This window comes from Squalius cephalus, assembly GCF_949319135.1.
Source record: "Squalius cephalus genome assembly, chromosome: 10".
Classification (NCBI taxonomy): Eukaryota; Metazoa; Chordata; class Actinopteri; order Cypriniformes; family Leuciscidae; genus Squalius; species Squalius cephalus.
In genome coordinates this window covers 30,461,341-30,482,754 of record NC_137131.1, presented here as the reverse complement: position 1 = coordinate 30,482,754, position 21,414 = coordinate 30,461,341, and the positions used below count along the sequence as shown (strand labels likewise).

The following is a 21,414-nucleotide window of genomic DNA, read 5'->3' as shown; positions in this document are numbered from 1 at the left end:
CTTCATAATGCTTCAAAGATTTTTAATCAGAAATACCGTAGGTCTGGATTTCAAACACAATGGTAGACATGCCAAATTTTTGGAATGTATTGCCGGCTACTGACTGAATGCTTATGAAATTTTTTTGTTGGAATATTTTCGATTCTTTCTTTAAGAAATAAGCTACTTAGAAGTCTGGAGTCTCCATTGACATATTTTATGCTTCATAATGCTTCAAAGATTTTTAATCAGAAATACCGTAGGTCTGGATTTCAAACACAATGGTAGACATGCCAAATTTTTGGAATGTATTGCCAGCTACTGACTGAATGCTTATGAAATTTTTTTGTTGATTAGTTAAATTGTCTTGTATACTGCTTTTTTGTTAAATGAGTATTTCTTGTTAAATTTTGTACTTTCTATTTAAGTATATGCATGTCTGTTGTAGGTAGAAAAGAAGCTCAACAATATGACAATCCGAATCCCTCACCAGCTTTTTATAAATGGCGAGTTTGTAGATGCTGAAGGGGGAAAGACCTATAAGACCATTAACCCCACCAATGGACAGGTACACAATGGACAAACTTTTCCACTTTTCTGCATTATCTTTTCCACATGCTCCATTTCAGCTTGTGTTTGTGTGTAGGCAATCTGTGATGTGTCCTTAGCTCAAATCTCTGATGTGGAAAAGGCAGTGGCTGCAGCTAAAGAAGCATTTGAGGAGGGAGAGTGGGGCAAGATGAACCCCAGAGACAGAGGCAAACTACTCTACAAGTACGTAATTAATTGCATTTTATATTTTAAAGCTGCAGGTTAAACATTGGTTTCGTTACCCAAAATGTTCATCATTTACAGAATTTAAGTGGTAAATGACAAATAATTCCAAATCCTCATAATCGTCATTTTGACAGAAATGGTAAATGCATGGTAAACATTCAAGCTTAGCCCATCAAGATATGTGTGAGTTTGTTTCTCTTTATTCAGGTTTTTATGTCCAAACCAATGAGTTCTGTTGCACTTAATTTAGCCTAATTTGCACTTATGTTTATAGAACTCAGATCATATTTGCTCAGTCCATGCTAGCAAAAAGTTGTATCAAGAAATTCAACAAAGATGACAACAGAAAGGAAATATGTAAGGCAGGGTTCACCAATCTCGGTCCTGGAGGGCCGCTGTCCTGCAGAGTTTAGCTCCAACCCCAATTAAACACACCTGAACCAGCTAATCAAGGTCTCACTAGGCATACTAGAAACTTTCAAACAGGTGTGTTGGAGCTGGTTGGAGCTAAACTCTGCAGGACAGCGGCCCTCCAGGACCGAGATTGGTGAACCCTGATGTAAGGGATAATGTAGAGCGAGGCGGTTGTTATAGCGAATACAACCCCGACAGGCTGATCAGCGAAGCGGAGGGGTCTTGAATCAGCCTGAAGGGGTTGTATTTGCTATAACAACTGCGTCGCTCTACATTATCCTGCTTATTACATGGCTACCTACCATATAAATCAATAATTTGACACAAAATATTGATTTAAAAAGGAGTTTATTGATTTAAAAATGATTGTATTGCTTCCGCTAAAGAAAATAGTCCATTCCGTCTCTACGGTTAGAATCCTGCGTCCATAGCAACGCTCCGTTTTTCATGGCAACAGTGTGTTTTACTTAGCAGCGGTCTGTTATCAAGAAATAACAGGCCGCATTGTACATTAGATTTCAACCAAGCCATGTAATAAACAACTATACGTGATTGATGATGATTATTTGTCTCTGCAAGCGATACACATGTTATTAAAGTGTCTTCATCAGATCGGTCTGAAAATAACTGTGTAGTGTATGTGGGCATTCTCCAGACTGGCTGATCTGATGGAGCAGCATCAGGAAGAGCTGGCCACTATTGAGTCCATAGACTCAGGAGCGGTCTATACTCTTGCCCTCAAAACACACATTGGCATGTCTATCCAGACATTCAGATACTTTGCTGGGTGGTGTGACAAGATTCAGGTTTGCTTGTGTCTGTTTATATTATTTATTAGAATATTTATTTATCAGGCATCAGTTGTGATGTATGCCACAGTGTCATATTTAAGATAATCTGTTATAACCTATATATTCAGTTTTTTAAAGCTTTAGTTACCTTAAAGATTTAAGGCCCCTCTTATTATTCCTTGCAAAAATCTTTAAAGACATATTCCAGGTTTAGTATCGATTACCACGAAAATGGTCCCTCGTTTTCTTTAAAAACAGCAAAAATATGGTTTACAGTGAGGCGCTTACAATGAAACTGAATGGAGCCAATATTAAAATACTCAAAGTTTCAAAGATATAGTAACAAAATGTAAAAGATATGCATGTTAACATGAATTTAGTGTGGAAAAAAAATGTACTTTGTACTTTGTAACCTTTTCTGTGTAAAGTTAGATTTAATTTTCATACCAACACAATAAAACCCTAAAATGACTGTACAAATGGTGAGAACAACTTAACAGCTCAAATAATACACAAGTTTTAAAAGAAGAATCAACGTTCAATTGGTTTTATAAACCATTGCCTGGTTTCACAGACAAGCCTTAAACCTAGTCCCAGACTAAAATGCATGTTTGAGCTGTTTTAACTGAAAGTAACTTGCACTGACACATCTTAAAATATGTCAGTGCCATTGTTTTGTCTCAAGATGCACACCAGTAATGTATTTTTTTCTAAGGCACGTTTATAAAAGCTACTCAATGTCCTAATAGAACTAAGGCCTTATCCTGGCTTAATCTAAGCCCTTGTCTGTGAAACCAGGCCTATAATTATCACATTTAGTCATGGCCAGATGGTTAGAGAGTCAGACTGGTAACCCAAAGGTTGTGGGTTCAATTCTCGATTCTATTAATTCAGCCTAACTTGTATTGAATCCAGAGGATTCCTTAAAGGAATAGTTCCACCAAAAATGAAAATTCTGTCATCATTTACTCACCCACAAGTTGTTCCAAACCTGTATGAATTTCTTTCTTCTGCTGAACACAAAAGAAGATATATTTTGAAGAATGTCGGTAACCAAACAGTTGATGGGCCCCATTGACTTCCATAGTTTTTTTTTGCATACTATGCAAGTCAGTGGGGCCCATCAATTGTTTGGTTATCCATATTTAGTGGCCAAGCAACTATTGTATCCGTTGGCGTTCTTCTTCTTATTCTTCTGCTTTGGAAGTCTATGGCAGCCCATATAACCGCTTGCGGGAAAGTTATGAAATTTGGCACACAGATAGAGGACAGTCTGAACTGTCACCTTTTTTTTCTTCTGATTCCTTGGCTCATGACGATTCGATTGCAAATTCCTATGACGTAATTTTCCGTCATTTGAATTTTGTGAAAAACGTCTCGTTACTAATGTAACCCTCGTTCCCTGAAGGAGGGAACGGGAGACGTAACATAGACGTGACAACGTAATTGGGATCACTTCAGGGAGTAATTGGGATCACTTCACTTCCTATCAACTTCGAGTGTCTACAGAACGAGCCAATGAACGTTGGCGTGCGTGAATCGCGTCACGTGCCCCCGCCCCGCAGAACGGGTATAAACAGGAAGCGGGCACACAGTTTTTTTGTTTTTTTTTTCGCTGAGGAGCCGAGATTGTGACGACCATGCAGCGATGGTCAGCAACGGTGGCGACGGGACGTTACGTCTCCCGTTCCCTCCTTCAGGGAACGAGGGTTACATTAGTAACCGAGACGTTCCCTTTCAGTCGCTCACGTTCGACGTAATGTCGACGTAACAACGTAATTGGGATCCCTTGGAAAACGCCACAGTTGCTGCCACATCCAGCGCCCTACGCAAGACTCTCAGACCCCCAATTGGCTGGGGCGGAAGATCTGCGTAGAGGGAGTTCAACTGCTGTTCCATTATACCCCACACAGAGGAACTCTTTGGAAAACACTGGGAAAGCATGCCTTTCCGGGGAAAGGACGCTGCGGAGCCACATCCTGCCCGAAGGGAGGTAGCATGTGGAGAATACACATATGGACTGGCCGAAGGGGCAGTGCAACATATGGAATGTCACTGGGGTGGCTCCAGCCCAAAGGGGGAGGCTACACCGGACAGTGACGGCAGAGCAGACGCTGCCAAGGGAAAGACACGGGCTCACCGCAGGGAGCTGGTCGTGGAAGAATACGCATATGGGATCGCCGCAGGGATCACACATATGGAACCCAGCCTAGCACAAGTTACACAAGCATACGAGCACTATACTAGGCCTGGCGTCGGACGCTCCGCAACGTCCGTCTGCCGGAGGGGTGCGGAGGAACTCACAGGTTTCGCCAAGTGGGGAACTCGACTGGAGCAAAAAGCGCATGTATCCGTTCCGAGGAAGGGAGTGGCGCAGCAAGCCGACACTAGAGCGGGAAATTCGGTGTTACCGGCTAGTTGAAGCGAGCACACAGGAAGAAACCAGCTCAACACGTAGGCTATAAAACCTAGCGAACGTGTTAGGTGTCGCCCAGCCCGCAGCTCTACAGATGTCTGTCAGCGAGGCGCCGTGTGCCAGCGCCCAGGAAGAAGCGACACCCCTAATGGAGTGGGCTTTCAACCCGGGCGGGCAGGGCACGCCTTGGGCTTCGTAAGCCAAGGCGACGGCATCCACTATCCAGTGGGCCATCCTCTGCTTGGAGACAGCCTTTCCCTTCTGCTGGCCTCCGTAACAGACGAAGAGCTGATCTGAGGTCCTGAGGCTTTGCGTTCTGTCCACGTACAGACGCAGAGCGTGAACGGGACAGAGAAAAGCCAGGACTGGGTCTGCCTCCTCCGAAGGCAGCGCTTGCAGGTTCACTACCTGGTCCCGGAAGAGAGTGGTAGGAACCTTGGGCAAGTATCCGGGCCGGGGTCTCAGGATCACGTGAGAGTTATCCGAGCGGAATTCTAGGCACGATTCGTCGACCGAAAATGCATGCAGGTCCCCTACCCTCTTGATAGAGGCCAATGCAACCAGGAGTACTGTCTTACAGGACAGGATTTTTAACTCAGCTGATTGCAGAGGCTCAAAGGGTGGTCTCTGAAGAGCCGAAAGGACCAGAGACAAATCCCAAGAGGGTATAGAGAGTGGGCGAGGAGGATTCAGTCTCCTCGCTCCCCTCAGGAACCTGATGATCAGGTCATGCTTTCCCAAAGACTTACCATTAACAGCATCGTGATGTGCGGCAATAGCGGCAACATACACTTTAACCCTCTGGGGTCTGAGGTGTTTTCTGGCCCTGGAGGTGTTCTGACATGCTCTGACATTTGTACTTATTTCTGTTACTTGTGACATTTTCATGGCTAAAGTCTGATTACACTAGCCTGACTTCGTCATACTCATATTCTAGTCAGAATGTGAGTCTGATACTGCTCCATAGAGATTTGATTATGGGGCGTGTCTCAACCGAACCAGGAAAAAAAAAAACTCTGCACTCAATTGGATAGACCTACAACCAATCAGAGCAACGGAGTAAATGACGCATGTTCTTCATTCATATTTTCAACCAACAAAATGTCGCGGCTCTCTGTTCCTCTTTTAAAATGAATGCGCTGTGGATATCTTCTATAACAGACGCGATGGCGGAATCTACACATGATGTTTCATAAACAAAGTTCGGGAGGAGCACGTACAAATAATCAATCCAATATCAACTTGTCATCAAACAATACCATGTCTAACGTTACCCTATATCAGCATGAGGAAGCTTAATCACTCTGTCAACTTACCTAACACTCCTTGACAGTTTTTCAGCATCCCTCCACCACCCCGAATCCTCACTCTTGTCTTGTTCTCTCACAACCAGGAATACGGGGGGGGGAGTATGGCTACCGAGCCCACAGCCCTCTCCTCGGACAGCACGTCATATACACATATCTGACTTATTTGTGTGAACTCGTGAAATCTCATATACGCATTTATTCTATCTGACTTATTTGTAAGTGTGAACTCGTGAAATCTCAATTCTCCACCTGCAGTCGTCTTTGTTGTAAACTAATTCAAATCGAGCGCTCTTTGGTGACGTGGGTGATTACGTAACCGCAGATCATCTGTCCATCATCGATTAAAGCCCGCCCTGGCAATTTGATTGGCTCTGCCTTTTGGGAGCCGGGCATAATTACTCCTCAACGGATCGAGTCCAGACCAAACTTCCGGACCAAAAAATGTTGTGGGCGGGGTTCGGGCTGGCACCCAGGCTATGATTACACTGTATTTAGCACAAACTCTGCTATAATAATATATCAGCAGCATGTATGTAAAAGTTTGTAGTTTTGAGATAATGACATTTATGCGTGGTTTGTGAAAATACAAAAAAAAATTGTCACTGAAATAAGGCCATGAAACCCATACTGATTATTTCTTCACAAGACTTTTGAAAATTGTATCACATAGCCTAGAATATTTGCTCCAAAACTATGTGAAAATCATCCTGACTGCTCATTCAGATAAGACAATATATTGATTTAAAATTTGTAAGACGTGTTTTGTGAAAGAAAGCTTTATGCGAAGAGGCGTAAACACATCATTAATATGTATGGATTTCACACCTGAGAAAGACAAAGACCCTCCCCTAATGGCCCTGTCAGGTGCTATCAGGACCTGTCATTCTGAGCAACCTTGCATAAAGAATGAGGAGATTTAAAAAAATAATGGCTTTTTGATTGTTTAGATTTATTTACAACACAACATAATCCAAATATACACAACAAATGACAAAAAAGCACACTATTGAAAACAATGATCCAAAGACAGGGACCTTTCTGCCATTCCTAAAAACATTGTACATAGGGCTGTGTATTGGCAAGAATCTGGCGATACATGGGTCACGATTCAATATATTGCAATATATTTCGATACTGTGCATAAGGCGATATATTGGGATTTTTTTAAAGTAGGACTAATTTTATAAAAAGTAATATTTAAAAAAAGACATGATGTGCATAAAAGTCAAAGAAGTTTACTTTAGGTTAACAATTCAGTACACAGAAAATCAAACTGCCAGTTTGGGATTGTGGTTCACAGGTTCTTAGTGAGCAAATTTTTATATGCTCAAGTAGGCCATAATAAAAGAAAATACATAGCCCCTGTCACAATACAAAACAACGTGAACTGGACAAAAATGGATGAAAGTGAACAAAATTAATGTTTCATATATTGAAATCAAGTTTTTATGTGATAAAAGATTTTAAAAGAACTGGACGCGTGAATGAGGCGAATTAGTGTCTACCGCGCCGCGCTAAATGCCTCATTCGCGCCGCAGGACCTCAAGATGCGCGTAAACGCGTCTTTGCATTGACTTAACATTGAAATCACTCGCGCCAGACTCTCTATTCGCGTTTGGTGTGAACGCAGCTTAACGGTGCGTGTCCACTACAGCGGCAAAACTCCGTTCAGTGCCGCTGGCAATGCTATAACGTATCCGCTTTGGGGTGTGTCTGTTACGAGTGTGTTTAATCAAAGTTTTTTTCAACACATGGACAGTATAATCATCAGCGATGCACGCGATTACATTTAGAAATAGACAAGCTTTGTTTCCAAATGCACCAAGCTAAGATATCCTTTCAATTTGATAAACTTGTATAAACCCAGCCAATATAATAACAATAAACACATCCAAAATAAAATCTTTAACATATATATATAATAACTGCAAAGCGTCTTAATTTGTAAACAAAATGATTTACGCACTAAATCCATCTTAAACTCCGGCACAATTAGCATATTTTTAAACTCTCAAAACAGACGTCACATCCCGAACCTCACAGCAATTGGCTGCCGACCGCGTTTTTCGCTTGATATTTGCATAAAGTCGAGAACTGCCCAAACTTTTGACGCTCTCGGTCGCTCTCAGCGCTTTCTCCGGTCCGCTGTCAATCCCAAAATGCACTGCGCGAGTGTGAAGCTCGACTTCAATAGGAATGAATTGAAAAAGCTCGCTCCGCTCCGCTTGCTCCGTACCAGTGGACATGCACCGTTCGGCGAGCCTGGCGAGGACACTAGCGGTGCGTCTCAGCATAGCCATCTAGTGGTAGGGATTTAAACAACATAAACGTGAACCACTGTCTTACCATGAATATTTTTGGACGTAAAAAAAAAACAAAAAAAAACAAACAAAAAAATCGATATTGCGTTTTTGAAAATCGATACAGTATTGCAAAATAAAATATCGCGATACTCAAGTGTATCGATTTTTTCTTACACCCCTAATTGTACATACCTTTCATTTCCAAGGTGTTTGATTTTCACTTTACCATGTTCATGTACAGAGACTCATGTGAATGTTGAAGTCAGCAGGACTCAGTGGCATCTGGTCCCTGTATAAAAAAAAACAAACTGTGAACATGCTGATATCAAGAGAAACTATAGGGCTGTACGGTTAAAATGTTTTTTTTTTTTTTCTGGTTAAAATTGCTTTTTAAAATTCACAGAATACACACAAATGTTTCCAACAATATACAGTGAGGAAAATAAGTATTTGAACACCCTGCTATTTTGCAAGTTCTCCCACTTAGAAATCATGGAGGGGTCTGAAATTGTCATCGTAGGTGCATGTCCACTGTGAGAGACATAATCTAAAAAAAAAAAATCCAGAAATCACAATGTATGATTTTTTAACTATTTATTTGTATGATACAGCTGCAAATAAGTATTTGAACACCTGAGAAAATCAATGTTAATATTTGGTACAGTAGCCTTTGTTTGCAATTACAGAGGTCAAACGTTTCCTGTAGTTTTTCACCAGGTTTGCACACACTGCAGGAGGGATTTTGGCCCACTCCTCCACACAGATATTCTCTAGATCAGTCAGGTTTCTGGGCTGTCGCTAAGAAACACGGAGTTTGAGCTCCCTCCAAAGATTCTCTATTGGGTTTAGGTCTGGAGACTGGCTAGGCCACGCCAGAACCTTGATATGCTTCTTACAGAGCCACTCCTTGGTTATCCTGGCTGGCTGTGTGCTTCGGGTCATTGTCATGTTGGAAGACCCAGCCTCGACCCATCTTCAATGCTCTAACTGAGGGAAGGAGGTTGTTCCCCAAAATCTCGCAATACATGGCCCCGGTCATCCTCTCCTTAATACAGTGCAGTCGCCCTGTCCCATGTGCAGAAAAACACCCCAAAGCATGATGCTACCACCCCCATGCTTCACAGTAGGGATGGTGTTCTTGGGATGGTACTCATCATTCTTCTTCCTCCAAACACGTTTAGTGGAATTATGACCAAAAAGTTCTATTTTGGTCTCATCTGACCACATGACTTTCTCCCATGACTCCTCTGGATCATCCAAATGGTCATTGGCAAACTTAAGATGGGCCTTGACATGTGCTGGTTTAAGCAGGGGAACCTTCCGTGCCATGCATGATTTCAAACCATGACGTCTTAGTGTATTACCAACAGTAACCTTGGAAACGGTGGTCCCAGCTCTTTTCAGGTCATTGACCAGCTCCTCCTGTGTAGTTCTGGGCTGATTTCTCACCTTTCTTAGGATCATTGAGACCCCACGAGGTGAGATCTTGCATGGAGCCCCAGTCCGAGGGAGATTGACAGTCATGTTTAGCTTCTTCCATTTTCTAATGATTGCTCCAACAGTGGACCTTTTTTCACCAAGCTGCTTGGCAATTTCCCCGTAGCCCTTTCCAGCCTTGTGGAGGTGTACAATTTTGTCTCTAGTGTCTTTGGACAGCTCTTTGGTCTTGGCCATGTTAGTAGTTGGATTCTTACTGATTGTATGGGGTGGACAGGTGTCTTTATGCAGCTAACGACCTCAAACAGGTGCATCTAATTTAGGATAATAAATGGAGTGGAGGTGGACATTTTAAAGGCAGACTAACAGGTCTTTGAGGGTCAGAATTCTAGCTGATAGACAGGTGTTCAAATACTTATTTGCAGCTGTATCATACAAATAAATAGTTAAAAAATCATATATTGTGATTTCTGGATTTTTTTTTATGTCTCTCACAGTGGACATTAGGGGTGGGGGAAAAAATCGATTCTTCGATGCATCGCGATGCGGACGTGGACGATTCTGAATCGATTCACAAATGTAAAAAAATCGATTTTCGAAAAAAAAAAAAATAATAATAATTTTCTAATAACGTAATATTGACGGAACGCAAAAGGCGGAACTATAAGCGGACGTGCAGTGCGCGGACAGTCCGTGGTGCGCACATAACAGAGTCGCGCACATACATAACAGACTCATGATGGCTGAGCGCCAAATTCGAACGGCACCTTCTTCGTTAAAAGCTTAGCTAACGTATGTAAAATTGGCAATTTCATTGTTACCTATTTAGTATTTTTGTATGAGAGCTGCTTTCTGTATTGTTTAGTTTTCACATCAGTACACTGTGTAAACCGATCTGTTATACGTACGTTATACTGCAATATGTGCAATTTCAGTCACAAAAAGTTACATTTTGACTGTGCTCTCTGCAGATGTTCATTCACTTTTTTTGTATAAGCTGTTTTTGATTGTAGTATACAGCAAACATTTCAAGTCATAACTCTTTATTATTTAGTTGTGTATAAGAGTGGCTTTGTAGGTTATTAATTGAAGCTACAGTAAGTTGTTCAAAAATGTTCATTTTGTCTTCTTAAAGGGGGGGTGAAATGCTCATTTTCACTCAATCTCCTGTTAATCTTGAGTACCTATAGAGTAATACTGCATCCTTCATATCTCCAAAAAGTATTTTGTTTTATAAAATTTTTAACATAAAGATAGGCTGTACCGAGTCTTTCCGGAAAAAAACGAGCGGCTGGGGGCGGGCCGTGTGGGCGAAGCTTAGCTGTGCTAACGCGCCAAGCTAGTGACAACACACAGAGACATTTGTTCAACAAACAGTTTTACTCACCGTCCGGTTCCAACGCACGACCGCGAATTTTTATCATTGTGACTGCTCGATCCTTAAGCATTAGACGATCTGCAAATCCGTAGATCTGGGCTTTGTTTATAAAACAATCATCATCGAAATGCAGGGAACAACAGTCTTTACACAACTCCGTTTATGCTCAGGAAAACAAACTCCATCCACGGGTTCCTTAACGCTGGGTTCTTTGGGAATCTGTGCAGGGTTGTCTTGCCCTGGCAACCAAAAACACACTTCTTTGGTGACATTGACTTCCCAAAAGCCGGGCAGGGCGCTTTGATGGCGAACTGCTTTCACTCTCTTGCTCTGGTCTACGAGTGCGCGCGCGGCCGCGATCTTACCGGAGAAGTGCCCTTAGGACCCATATAAGGAAATTCCGCTCTATCTTACGTAAGACAGAGCCATACTCGAAAAAAACTTTCCGAAACTTGTGACAAACCGGAAGGAGTATTTTTGGAACAAAAATACTCCTTCAAACGTACAACTTAGTTTTTGAAACTTTGTCCATGTTTAGCATGGGAATCCAACTCTTTACCAGTGTAAAAAACTCAGTATGCATGAAATAGCATTTCACCCCCCCCTTTAATGATTAAATTGGACAATTTTCTTCTAGAAAGACAAGGTGTTCAGGTGGAGAAAAACTTTTTCTTTACCTTGACATGTTTCGACTGCAACCTGCAGTCTTCCTCCACCTGAACACCTTGTCTTTCTAGAAGAAAATTGTCCAGTTTCTACAGTATGTTGGTTCTGATCTACTTCCTAAAGGAAATAAGCCTTTAATTTATTTATTATTGTTTAGTTCAACTTGATGAGTCACAACACAATGTGATGTATTCATTTGTGTTCTACAGAACATAAGCTACATACAAATAATTCTGAAGTTATAACTACACGACACAGAAAGTGCTTTGAGTTGTTGTTACTCAATAAAAGAGTTAAGTAATTCAGCAGCTGACTTTTTTTAATACTGCAATCACTTTGTAGTGTATTTTCGTTTACTGTTGTGAAATGGAAAATCAATAATCGCTAATCGAGAATCGTTAATAATCGAAAATCGACTATAATCGAATCGGGACTTCAATAATCGTAATCGAATCGAATCGGGAAATCAGACAGATTAATCACCCCTAGTGGACATGCACCTACGATGACAATTTCAGACCCCTCCATGATTTCCAAGTGGGAGAACTTGCAAAATAGCAGGGTGTTCAAATACTTATTTTCCTCACTGTATAATGAACACCAGGTTTGTTGTGCCTTGTAGGCATAGGCTACGCTCAGTGCTACATAAAATAATAATAATAACAACAATAACCTATAGCAGCCTATAAATCTTTCAAACGGATCACTTCAGTAACAACTACTAGAAAAAAAAATTGATTATCATATGTTACTTCAAATGTTTCCATTCGTTATGATGATATAATATGAAAAATTCAAACGCACAGCGCGCTTCAAAATATGTTACATTCAAACACAGAGCGTGCTCCAAAATATGTTACATTCAAACGCACAGCGCGCTCCAAAATATGAAACATTGGTTACCATATTATACATATCTACGTTTGAGCAGATATCCACAAACAGTATTTAACAGTAAACATGGGTCTAAATATTATAATATTCACCATATATCTAGCAGCAGTTCAACTGCAATGTGAAGTTTATGCAACAATAATATTCAACTAATATAATTAAGAATTTCTTACCTTACATCTTTCTTGTCTTCAAATCGCGTTCTTCTTCTTCTGAGGTAAATCCAATGTAAGCTCACGGCATGTCTTCCAAACTCGACGAAAAGCAGAGACTGATGAAGTTTGGTGCTTTGTTTTTGAGGTAACGAGCGCGTTCGCATTCCATGTGGAGATTTGCATGTGAATCTCTTTTGCGCGCATGGACATGGTCATATTAAAAATAATGAGCAAGCGTTTGAGAAGCTGGACAACTTGTTGGTTTTATACAAATTACTTAGAGAATATTTGTTTTCAGTTTGAATCCGATGATTTAAAAGTACACACTTAAATGTTTATAAAGATATATGGCTCATAAATGTGTGACAAGTATTCGCTGAGTTTTTTTTCAGTTTATAGACGTGCTCAAGAAAAAAAAGTTCACCGAGACGGAGAGGCAGAAAGCACACCCTGTTTTGATTTGATTGTAAGTGGACACATATAAAAGTAGACATCTCACAGATTCTTTTTTCATATTTCTTTTTTCTGTGTGACCACAAATGACGGAGTAATTTAAGTTTATTGTGCTACAATGTGAAGAAAATCCAGCAAAACGCGCCCGCGCGTTTGCCGACCTCAGAGGGTTAAGGGTGGAGGGAGACAGCCTTCGCTCCAGCCCTTCTTGCAGGAAGGAAAGCACGGCTCTGATCGAGCAAGATCGGGGGTTCTCCTCGTGAGAGGAGCACCAGTCAACGAACAGGTTCCACTTCAACACATAGAGGCGCCTCGTAGAGGGGGCTCTAGCGGAAGTGATGGTGTCAACTACCGCAGGGGGTAGGTCACCTAGAACCTCCAAGTCCCGTCCAGGGACCAGACATGGAGTTTCCAGAGGTCTGGACGCGGGTGCCACAGGGTGCCCCGTCTCTGAGAGAGCAGGTCCTCTCTCAGAGGGATGGGCCAGGGAGGGGCTATCGCGAGGAGCGCTAGTTCCGGGAACCAGGTCCGGTTGGACCAATATGGCACAACTAGCAAGACCTGCTCCTCGTCCTCCCTGACTTTGCACAAGGTCTGTGCAAGAAGGCTCACTGGGGGAAACGCATACTTGCGTAGGCTCCGGGGCCAGCTGTGTGCCAGAGCATCCGTGCCGAGGGTCCCCTCGGTCAGGGAATAGAACAACTGGCTGTGAGACGTGTCCGTGGCGGCAAACAAATCTACCTGTGCGGCCCTGAAGCGCCTGAAAATCAGCTGGACCACCTGGGGATGGAGTCGCCATTCTCCCGGTAGCACCTGCTGAGCGTGCTGACGCAGTTCAACACTGACTGGACACAGGCCTCGGTGAGGCGCACTGTCATGTTGATCGAGTCCAACTCCATACCGAGAAAAGAGATCCTCTGCCCGGGGGTGAGTTTGCTCTTTTCCCAGTTGACCCGAAGCCCTAGGTGGCTGAGGTGACTGAGCACCATGTCCCTGTGTTCGCACAACTGCTCTCTCGACTGAGATCCTCTGCCCGGGGGTGAGTTTGCTCTTTTCCCAGTTGACCCGAAGCCCTAGGTGGCTGAGGTGACTGAGCACCATGTCCCTGTGTTCGCACAACTGCTCTCTCGACTGGGCCAGAATAAGCCAGTCGTCGAGGTAGTTGAGGATGCGAACACCACACTCGCACATGGGAGCAATGGCCGCCTCCGCGACTTTCGTGAGGGTACCCCGAAGGGTGAGGCCTTGAGACCTTGTTCGCCGGGCGAACTGAATCGCATAGCCGAGTCTGATGGTACGGATGAGCCTGTGAGACGGGCTGGGAAGCATTAACCAGGCTCCCAGAGACCGAGCAAGCGGGACCAACGGCACCACAGATGTACCCGGGGTGGGGCAGCGCGGCGGAATGCAGGGACCCAACTCGGACGGCACAGCAGCCCGAAGTGGGGTCTGAGTGTGTGGTGCAGCACATACCTGCTTCCGTCGAAGGGCAGAGTGAGTGTGCGGAGGCGTCAAAGCATCCAGGACACAGCCACTGCTGCCCGCTGGCGATGAAAGAGGGGCTCGGGGGTGACAAGGCATAGCGTCGTCGACCGCCAAGCGTGCCCTCTTGGGGCCCAGAGGTTTCAGAAATTGCTCTTTTTTTGAAAAGGTGGGAACAAAAAGAAAAGGAAACAAAAGATTCTCCGCCCAGCCCTCCACCGGGGGAAGGAGTGAAGAGCAACTTGATCCACCTCTGGGCCGCCCGTCTCAGGGTCGTTTGCACCATCGCTTGCCTCCTGGTTTGGCAGCGGCCTGGACGGGCGGGGTCGGCTTCCTGCGGCTTGCTCCACGCTGAGGCCTAGATGGTTGCTGCTGCTGGGGCTTAGCGGGAGCGGAGAATGCAGCAGAAGGCCGACCTCGGTGACGAGTAGACGGAGGGTCTGCGGCCGGCGGACGGGTGGGAGCAGCAGCGGTCCGCCGGGGCAGGATGTGCCGGATGGCCTCCGTCTGCTTCTATGTGGCCGAGAACTGTTGGGCAAAGCTCTCGACTGCGTCGCCGAACAACCCAACCTGGGAAAGAGGGGCATCCAGGAACCGATATTTATCGGTGTCCCTCATATCTGCCAGGTTGAGCCAAAGGTGGCTCTCCTGGACCACCAAGGTGGACATCGCCTGACCGACTGAACGTGCGGTTTCCTTAGTCGCCCGGCGGGCGAGGTCGGTTGCCACACGGAGCTCCCGGAGGAGCTCTGGGTCAGAACCACCCTCGTTCATGTCCATGAGCGCCTGGGCCTGGTGGACCTGCAAGAGCACCATGGCATGGAGGGCGGAAGCATTAGACCGGACAAGAACTTACAGGCCTTGGACGGGAGGCGTGGATTACCCCGCCAAGAGGAGGCGGACACCGGACACAGTTGCATCGCGACAGCCCGCTCCACTGGGAGGATATCCACATACCCCTTAGCTGCCCCGCTGTCGAGGGTGGCGAGGGGAGAGGAGCCACTAGAACGGCTTCGGGCACTATACGGTGCCTTCTACGTCCTAGAAAGCTCCTCATGCACTTCCGGAAAGAAAGGTACCGGGGCGGCGCACTGAGAACCAGCACAGCCCGCCCCGAGAAACCAATCGTCCAACCGAGAAGGTTTGGGACGTGGTGGAGGGTTCCACGCAAGCCCAACCTTCTTGGCGGCCCGGGAAAGCATAGCCGCCCATTCTGGATCGGTCTCGGACAACGCTACACGCCCCGAAGGGGGTAACACAGCCGAGTCGTCATCTCCAGAGGACTGAAGCTCCCCCTCCGATGCTGCGATCGACATCTGATCGTCAGCTGGAGCCCCAAAGGAAACGGTTGGTCGTTCCGGAGAAGGAGGCTTGAGGTAAGCGAGGTACCCTTGAGGTAAGCGAGTCTCGATCTAAGCACTGAGATAGTCATATTCCCGCAATGGGAACATGAACTATCCACAAAAGCTGCCTCAGCGTGTTGAATGCCCAAACACAAGAGGCAACTACTGTGGCCATCTGCTGGCGCCAGGGAACGACGGCATCCAGAAACGCACAAGAGGAATGACATCTTGAAAAAGACGCAGGGTCACGCTTGTGTTGCTCTTTTAGTGAAAGCAAAAAAGGTTTTTAAATAACTCTCTTAGTGTTGAGGCACCCTGGGGGAGCCGCAGTGTGATAACACACAGAGGGAAACGCCCACCGATACCGACACACACACACAATACACAGAACAGCAGTGCTGTGAAAACAGCAGTTGTGAGCTGCAATGCTCGCGGCCACCGCTGATCGCACCGTCACACCAACACGAAGGAGAGTCCTCACGTTCTCAAAGGCAGTCTTTTCCTGTAGATTTCGGAAGTGAAAGCAAAAGCTCGGCTCCGAAGTGAAAGACAATGTGTGCGTGCGCCTGCTTCCTGTTTATACCCGCGCTGCGTGGCGGGGGCGCGTGATGCGATTCATGCACGGCAACGTTCATTGGCTCGTTCTGTAGGCACTCGAAGTTGATAGGGCTCCCTGAAGTGATCCCAGTTACATCGTCACGTCGGCGTTACATCGAACGTGAGCGACTGAAAGGGAACCTGCTTTTTCAAACTCCTCCTAGGCCGTTGCTCCGATTTTCACAACATTTTTACCAGATCATCTTCAGACCATGGCGACAAAAAGCTATGGAATTCAAATTGATTTGGCAAACAGTTCTCGAATAATGCGCGAACGAATTCGACGAAGTGCCCGCCAAATTTACATGAGGCTATATCTCCGCAACGATTTAACGTATTCTGACCAAACTTTGTTGACATGTTGTGACAATCAAGTCCTGAGGCTATCTGCACAGTTTCAGTGCAGCGCCACCTAGTGGTTAGGCTCTTTTTGCTTATAACTTCTGAACACTTTGGCCTAAAATCACAAAACTGGTCTCTTGAGATTTGGTGCAGCATGCCGAGTCGAATGATACCCAATTTTCCCATATCGGCCATTTTGGGCATCTGCCATTTAAACTTTTGTTTTAAAATGCTATATTCTACGAACACATTGGCATATCGTTACGAAACTTGGTATGTGTCTTCGGCACAATGCGCTGACTGTACTGGAAAAGTTTCGGGTCAGCGCCACCTTGTGGTCAAAAGTTATAATTAAATTTCCAAAAATGCTAATAACCTTTGATTAAATTAGCCCATTATAATGAAACTGGTCATAATAGATTCTTTGGGTTATGCTGAGAACATAGATATTAATTGCCATATTTGGCTGAACTTCAGTCCGTCATTTTGATTTTCTTTCAAAACCTACTTTTTCTAACTCCTCTTAGGCCATTGGTCCGATTTTCACCAAAATCGAATCGTATCATCTCCAGACCGTGCCGACAAAAAGTTATGGATTTCGTGTCGTGACCAAACCATTTTCGTATACCGAAGCAACAAAGTTGAGGTATGATGCCAAAATGACTCTTGAGGCTGTATCTCTGCTTTGGCATATTGACACCAAACTTTGTCATTGTCACCTTACTTTGACCACACCACATCAATTTGGTCACAGCGCCACCTATTGGTCAAAAGTGATTTTGAGTCGAAGTGAGTAAATGACAGAATTTTCATTTTTGGGTGAACTATCACTTTAATATAAGAAGCTATTATCCCAGAACAAAACTGAAAAAGAATATTATTGTTATTATACAGTATATGATTGGAAACTACTGTTTTAGTAAAATGTAAAAAAAAAAATTATAAAAATAAATGAGCCTATTCTGAAAATGTGTCTGAAAGATATCATTTTTTTTCTCCACAGGGCTGCACTATTCCTATCAACCAGGCTCGGCCTAATCGAAACCTTACCTTCACCAAGAAAGAGCCAATTGGGTAAAATCAACCCTCCCTATAAAAATGAATACTCAAACTCCAACCTCACCATGAGAAGTCACCTTAATTGCTATGTATTTTGTATATCTGGATAGAATGCTGAGAATATTTAGCTCTTGTTTGTTTATGTTCAGTTTGTGTGCCATTGTCATTCCATGGAATTATCCATTAATGATGCTGGCATGGAAGACTGCAGCCTGCCTGGCAGCTGGAAACACTGTGGTGCTCAAACCTGCACAGGTAAAAATTGGAGTTAATATTAAACAAACATGCACAAGGCATCTTTATTCCAAACAATGTTTGGAACAGAAATGAAGGATTGTGTGATTGTTTCTGTGTTGAATTCTAGGTCACACCTTTGACTGCTCTCAAGTTTGCTGAATTAACTGCACTGGCAAAGTTTCCAAAGGGCGTGGTGAACATACTACCAGGATCCGGTGCATATACACGCAAAGCATACACAACAAAATTCATATACTGATATACTTTTTTTGTATGTAATTCAGTATCACTATTGTAAATGCTTTGCGCTTGAATTTGAAACATGAATTTGGCTGTTTTTAAGGCTGTCTGCTTATATATGAATCGAATATTTATTGAATATGTCAATTTTAGGGTCTCTGGTTGGTCAGCGGCTGTCTGACCACCCTGATGTTCGAAAACTGGGTTTTACCGGCTCCACTGAGATTGGCAAACAGATTATGAAAAGGTGAATGAGCATCTCTTTTAAAAAGTTGTGACTGTTTTCTTGTTTTCTTTTCAGAGTTTTGTAGATTTTGTCTTGATGTCACATTTGGGCCACAAATTGAAAATAGTGGCACATATTTTAATGTAGTTATTCTAATCATATTTTAATCTTAATAACTCTGAATAAATTATACAAACACTTTCAATATTATTTTTGTATGCTTACAGCATTTCTTTCATTTAAGTTAATTACAAATAGGGTTTAAATAAAAGTTGGGAATCCTAGAAATGCTTGTCTATCTTGTAGCTGTGCAGTCAGCAATGTGAAGAAGGTTTCACTCGAGCTAGGAGGGAAATCTCCTCTCATCATCTTTAATGACTGTGATCTGGACAAGACTGTCAAAATGGTTTGTTTACCTCAATACCATGATTGCATGATCATATTAAAAATACATTCTTTGTTTATCGAAGTAATGTTGTAATCTCAGACATGTTATGTACCCTCCACACACACACTTCTTGTCTACAGGGTATGAGCTCTGTGTTCTTTAATAAGGGAGAGAACTGCATTGCAGCAGGGAGACTGTTCATTGAGGAATCTATCCATGACACTTTTGTGGAAAGAGTGGTAAGGAATAAACATACATGAAGATTTAATAACTTCTTAAGCTGAATGTCTATTTTCACATATATTCCTTTTGATTCCTTACCTACAGCTGAATCATTGCTATTCTGATATATAGTCATAACACACTCTTGTGACTGAGATATGGCTTTAATATTATATCTAAAGTATAGTCATACAATCTGGATGAGTGGTGAAACCTCTTAAAATAATTTAACCAAGATAATTATTTGTGATAATTTCATAACTTACAATTTCATAATTAAACTCATATCATATAACTGCATCTATGTAGGTTAGTGAAATAAAGAAGATGAAGATTGGTGATCCACTAGACCGTTCCACAGACCACGGCCCACAGAACCACAAAGCCCATCTGGACAAACTAGTGGAATACTGTGAAAAAGGGGTCAAAGAAGGAGCAAGATTAGTGTGTGGAGGGAAACAAGTAAACCGTCCAGGTGAGGGGAGTGTGTGAGCATTTGCATTAGTCTTAGTGGGAAAAAAAGTGCAAAGTTTCTTATGCTTTCCATCTCTATAGGTTTCTTCTTTGAACCAACTGTTTTCAGTGACGTGCAGGATCACATGTATATTGCTGTTGAGGAGTCCTTTGGGCCCGTCATGATCATCTCCAAATTCAATGGGTTGGTAGAAACAAGCCACTTTTACCTCTAAAATGCTGATTGTCTCACACCAGTCAATCTACAGTATGTAAACTCAGCTTCCAGCAATGATGAATGATTTGTAGTGGATTTAACTGTATACTTCATGCTTTTTTTTTTGCTTTTTTTTTTTATTGTAACATGACAAAAAGCAACATTGTAAACTGCCTTTTCCCCAATCTCCCTCATTCAGAGATGTTGACAACGTACTGCAGAGGGCTAATGCTACAGAATATGGTTTAGCATCAGGTGTGTTTACACGCGACATCAGCAAGGCTCTGTATGTGAGTGAAAAACTTCAAGCCGGCACTGTGTTTATCAACACTTACAACAAGACTGATGTGGCAGCTCCTTTTGGTGGCTTCAAACAGTCTGGCTTTGGCAAAGATTTGGGTAAGATTGTGTGAATGATAATTGTTTTGATACATTTGAGTAGGTATTTCTTTTTAAAGAAATACTTTTGTATGTTGTTTTAACTGTATTTCTCCCCAACAGGTCAAGAAGCTCTGAATGAGTATCTGAAGACTAAGTGTGTCACCGTTGAATACTAACTGATAAAATACTGGACATATAGTGCACAAAAAAAGATGATTGCATTTTAGTGCTCTAAAGTGGCAGCTAAAGACCATTTTAGTTCAACCTTGAAGTAAATTGTCATTACATTTGTTTTGTTTGTATTAACGGATGGATTGCATTTTAGTTCAGGCAATTAGGAAAATTAAATCAAATCATGTGGTCAATTTAGTTACTCTGCAGACTTAATTTTTAGTCTTCTAGTTTTACATGGTACCTATAAATGTCTAACTGTACATATGCTCAGAGAGAGTCAGCAGACTTTTTTCACTTATTATGATATTTCACTTTGTCATTTGTTTTGAGATAGTTTGTAATAGGTTAAAAGACTGTGAAATAATGCTAGACTAGCCATCAAAACAATTTCAGGTAAACATATCTGACTGTTATTTACTGCACTGATACTGTTTGATTGTTTTAAAGATTTTATGTTGATCTTAAGAAGTGTATTTTATCCTTTAGAAACCAGACCTCCACCATTGTTTTGTCTTCTTTATAAACATTATCCAAGCATGTGCCACAAGAATAAAATGTCCAGTATTGTCTTATTACATTGTTTTGAGTGTTTTATTCATGTGCATTTGTGACTATATGAAAAAATATGTACTGTAACACAGAGCCAGATCCAACATCACAATAACGCAAATGTTCATTTTAACAATATTTGAGCTGTAGAATTTTTCAAAGATTCATTATTCTTGACTGTCGGTTATTCAAAGTAAAAGTTATTACACTGTCACAAAGTTATGGTTATAATTTTTCAATAATTATTCAGAAGGTATTTGAGAATTGACAATTTACCATTTTTCATACTAGAATGAACGTATTGTTGTAAACAGAATTTATAGTGTAGGTGGAGTTTATTATTTTAGTATTCTTTTTTAGTATTCTAAGCTCCAAAACTAATTCTTGCTGTATTATAGTGATGAAGCAGCTTCATTAAAGTCCCCATGAACCGGAAGTTGCAACTGATTTGTTGGACCCTTTTAACAGACTCTGATGTTTTAACGGTCATCAGTATCGTAAATTCTGAAAACATTTTTTTTTTTAATGTAT

General features: G+C 42.7%; 1 protein-coding gene across 2 annotated transcripts in view; it reads left to right on the top strand.

Annotated features, from left to right (window-relative positions):
* The window catches only part of aldh1l1 (aldehyde dehydrogenase 1 family, member L1), a 52,385-nt gene extending 31,479 nt beyond the window's left edge, over positions 1–20,906 (top strand). For both annotated transcript variants that reach the window (XM_079883294.1, XM_079883295.1), the window contains exons 11-23: positions 428–547; positions 626–753; positions 1,826–1,976; positions 17,741–17,811; positions 17,946–18,051; positions 18,161–18,248; positions 18,427–18,520; positions 18,806–18,905; positions 19,028–19,126; positions 19,419–19,584; positions 19,665–19,767; positions 19,979–20,178; positions 20,281–20,906. In XM_079883294.1, the coding sequence (XP_079739420.1) occupies positions 428–547; positions 626–753; positions 1,826–1,976; positions 17,741–17,811; positions 17,946–18,051; positions 18,161–18,248; positions 18,427–18,520; positions 18,806–18,905; positions 19,028–19,126; positions 19,419–19,584; positions 19,665–19,767; positions 19,979–20,178; positions 20,281–20,336 (1,482 nt within the window). In that variant the 3' untranslated portion in view covers positions 20,337–20,906. The remainder of the gene's footprint in view (positions 1–427; positions 548–625; positions 754–1,825; positions 1,977–17,740; positions 17,812–17,945; positions 18,052–18,160; positions 18,249–18,426; positions 18,521–18,805; positions 18,906–19,027; positions 19,127–19,418; positions 19,585–19,664; positions 19,768–19,978; positions 20,179–20,280) is intronic.
* Positions 20,907–21,414: the final 508 nt, after the last annotated feature.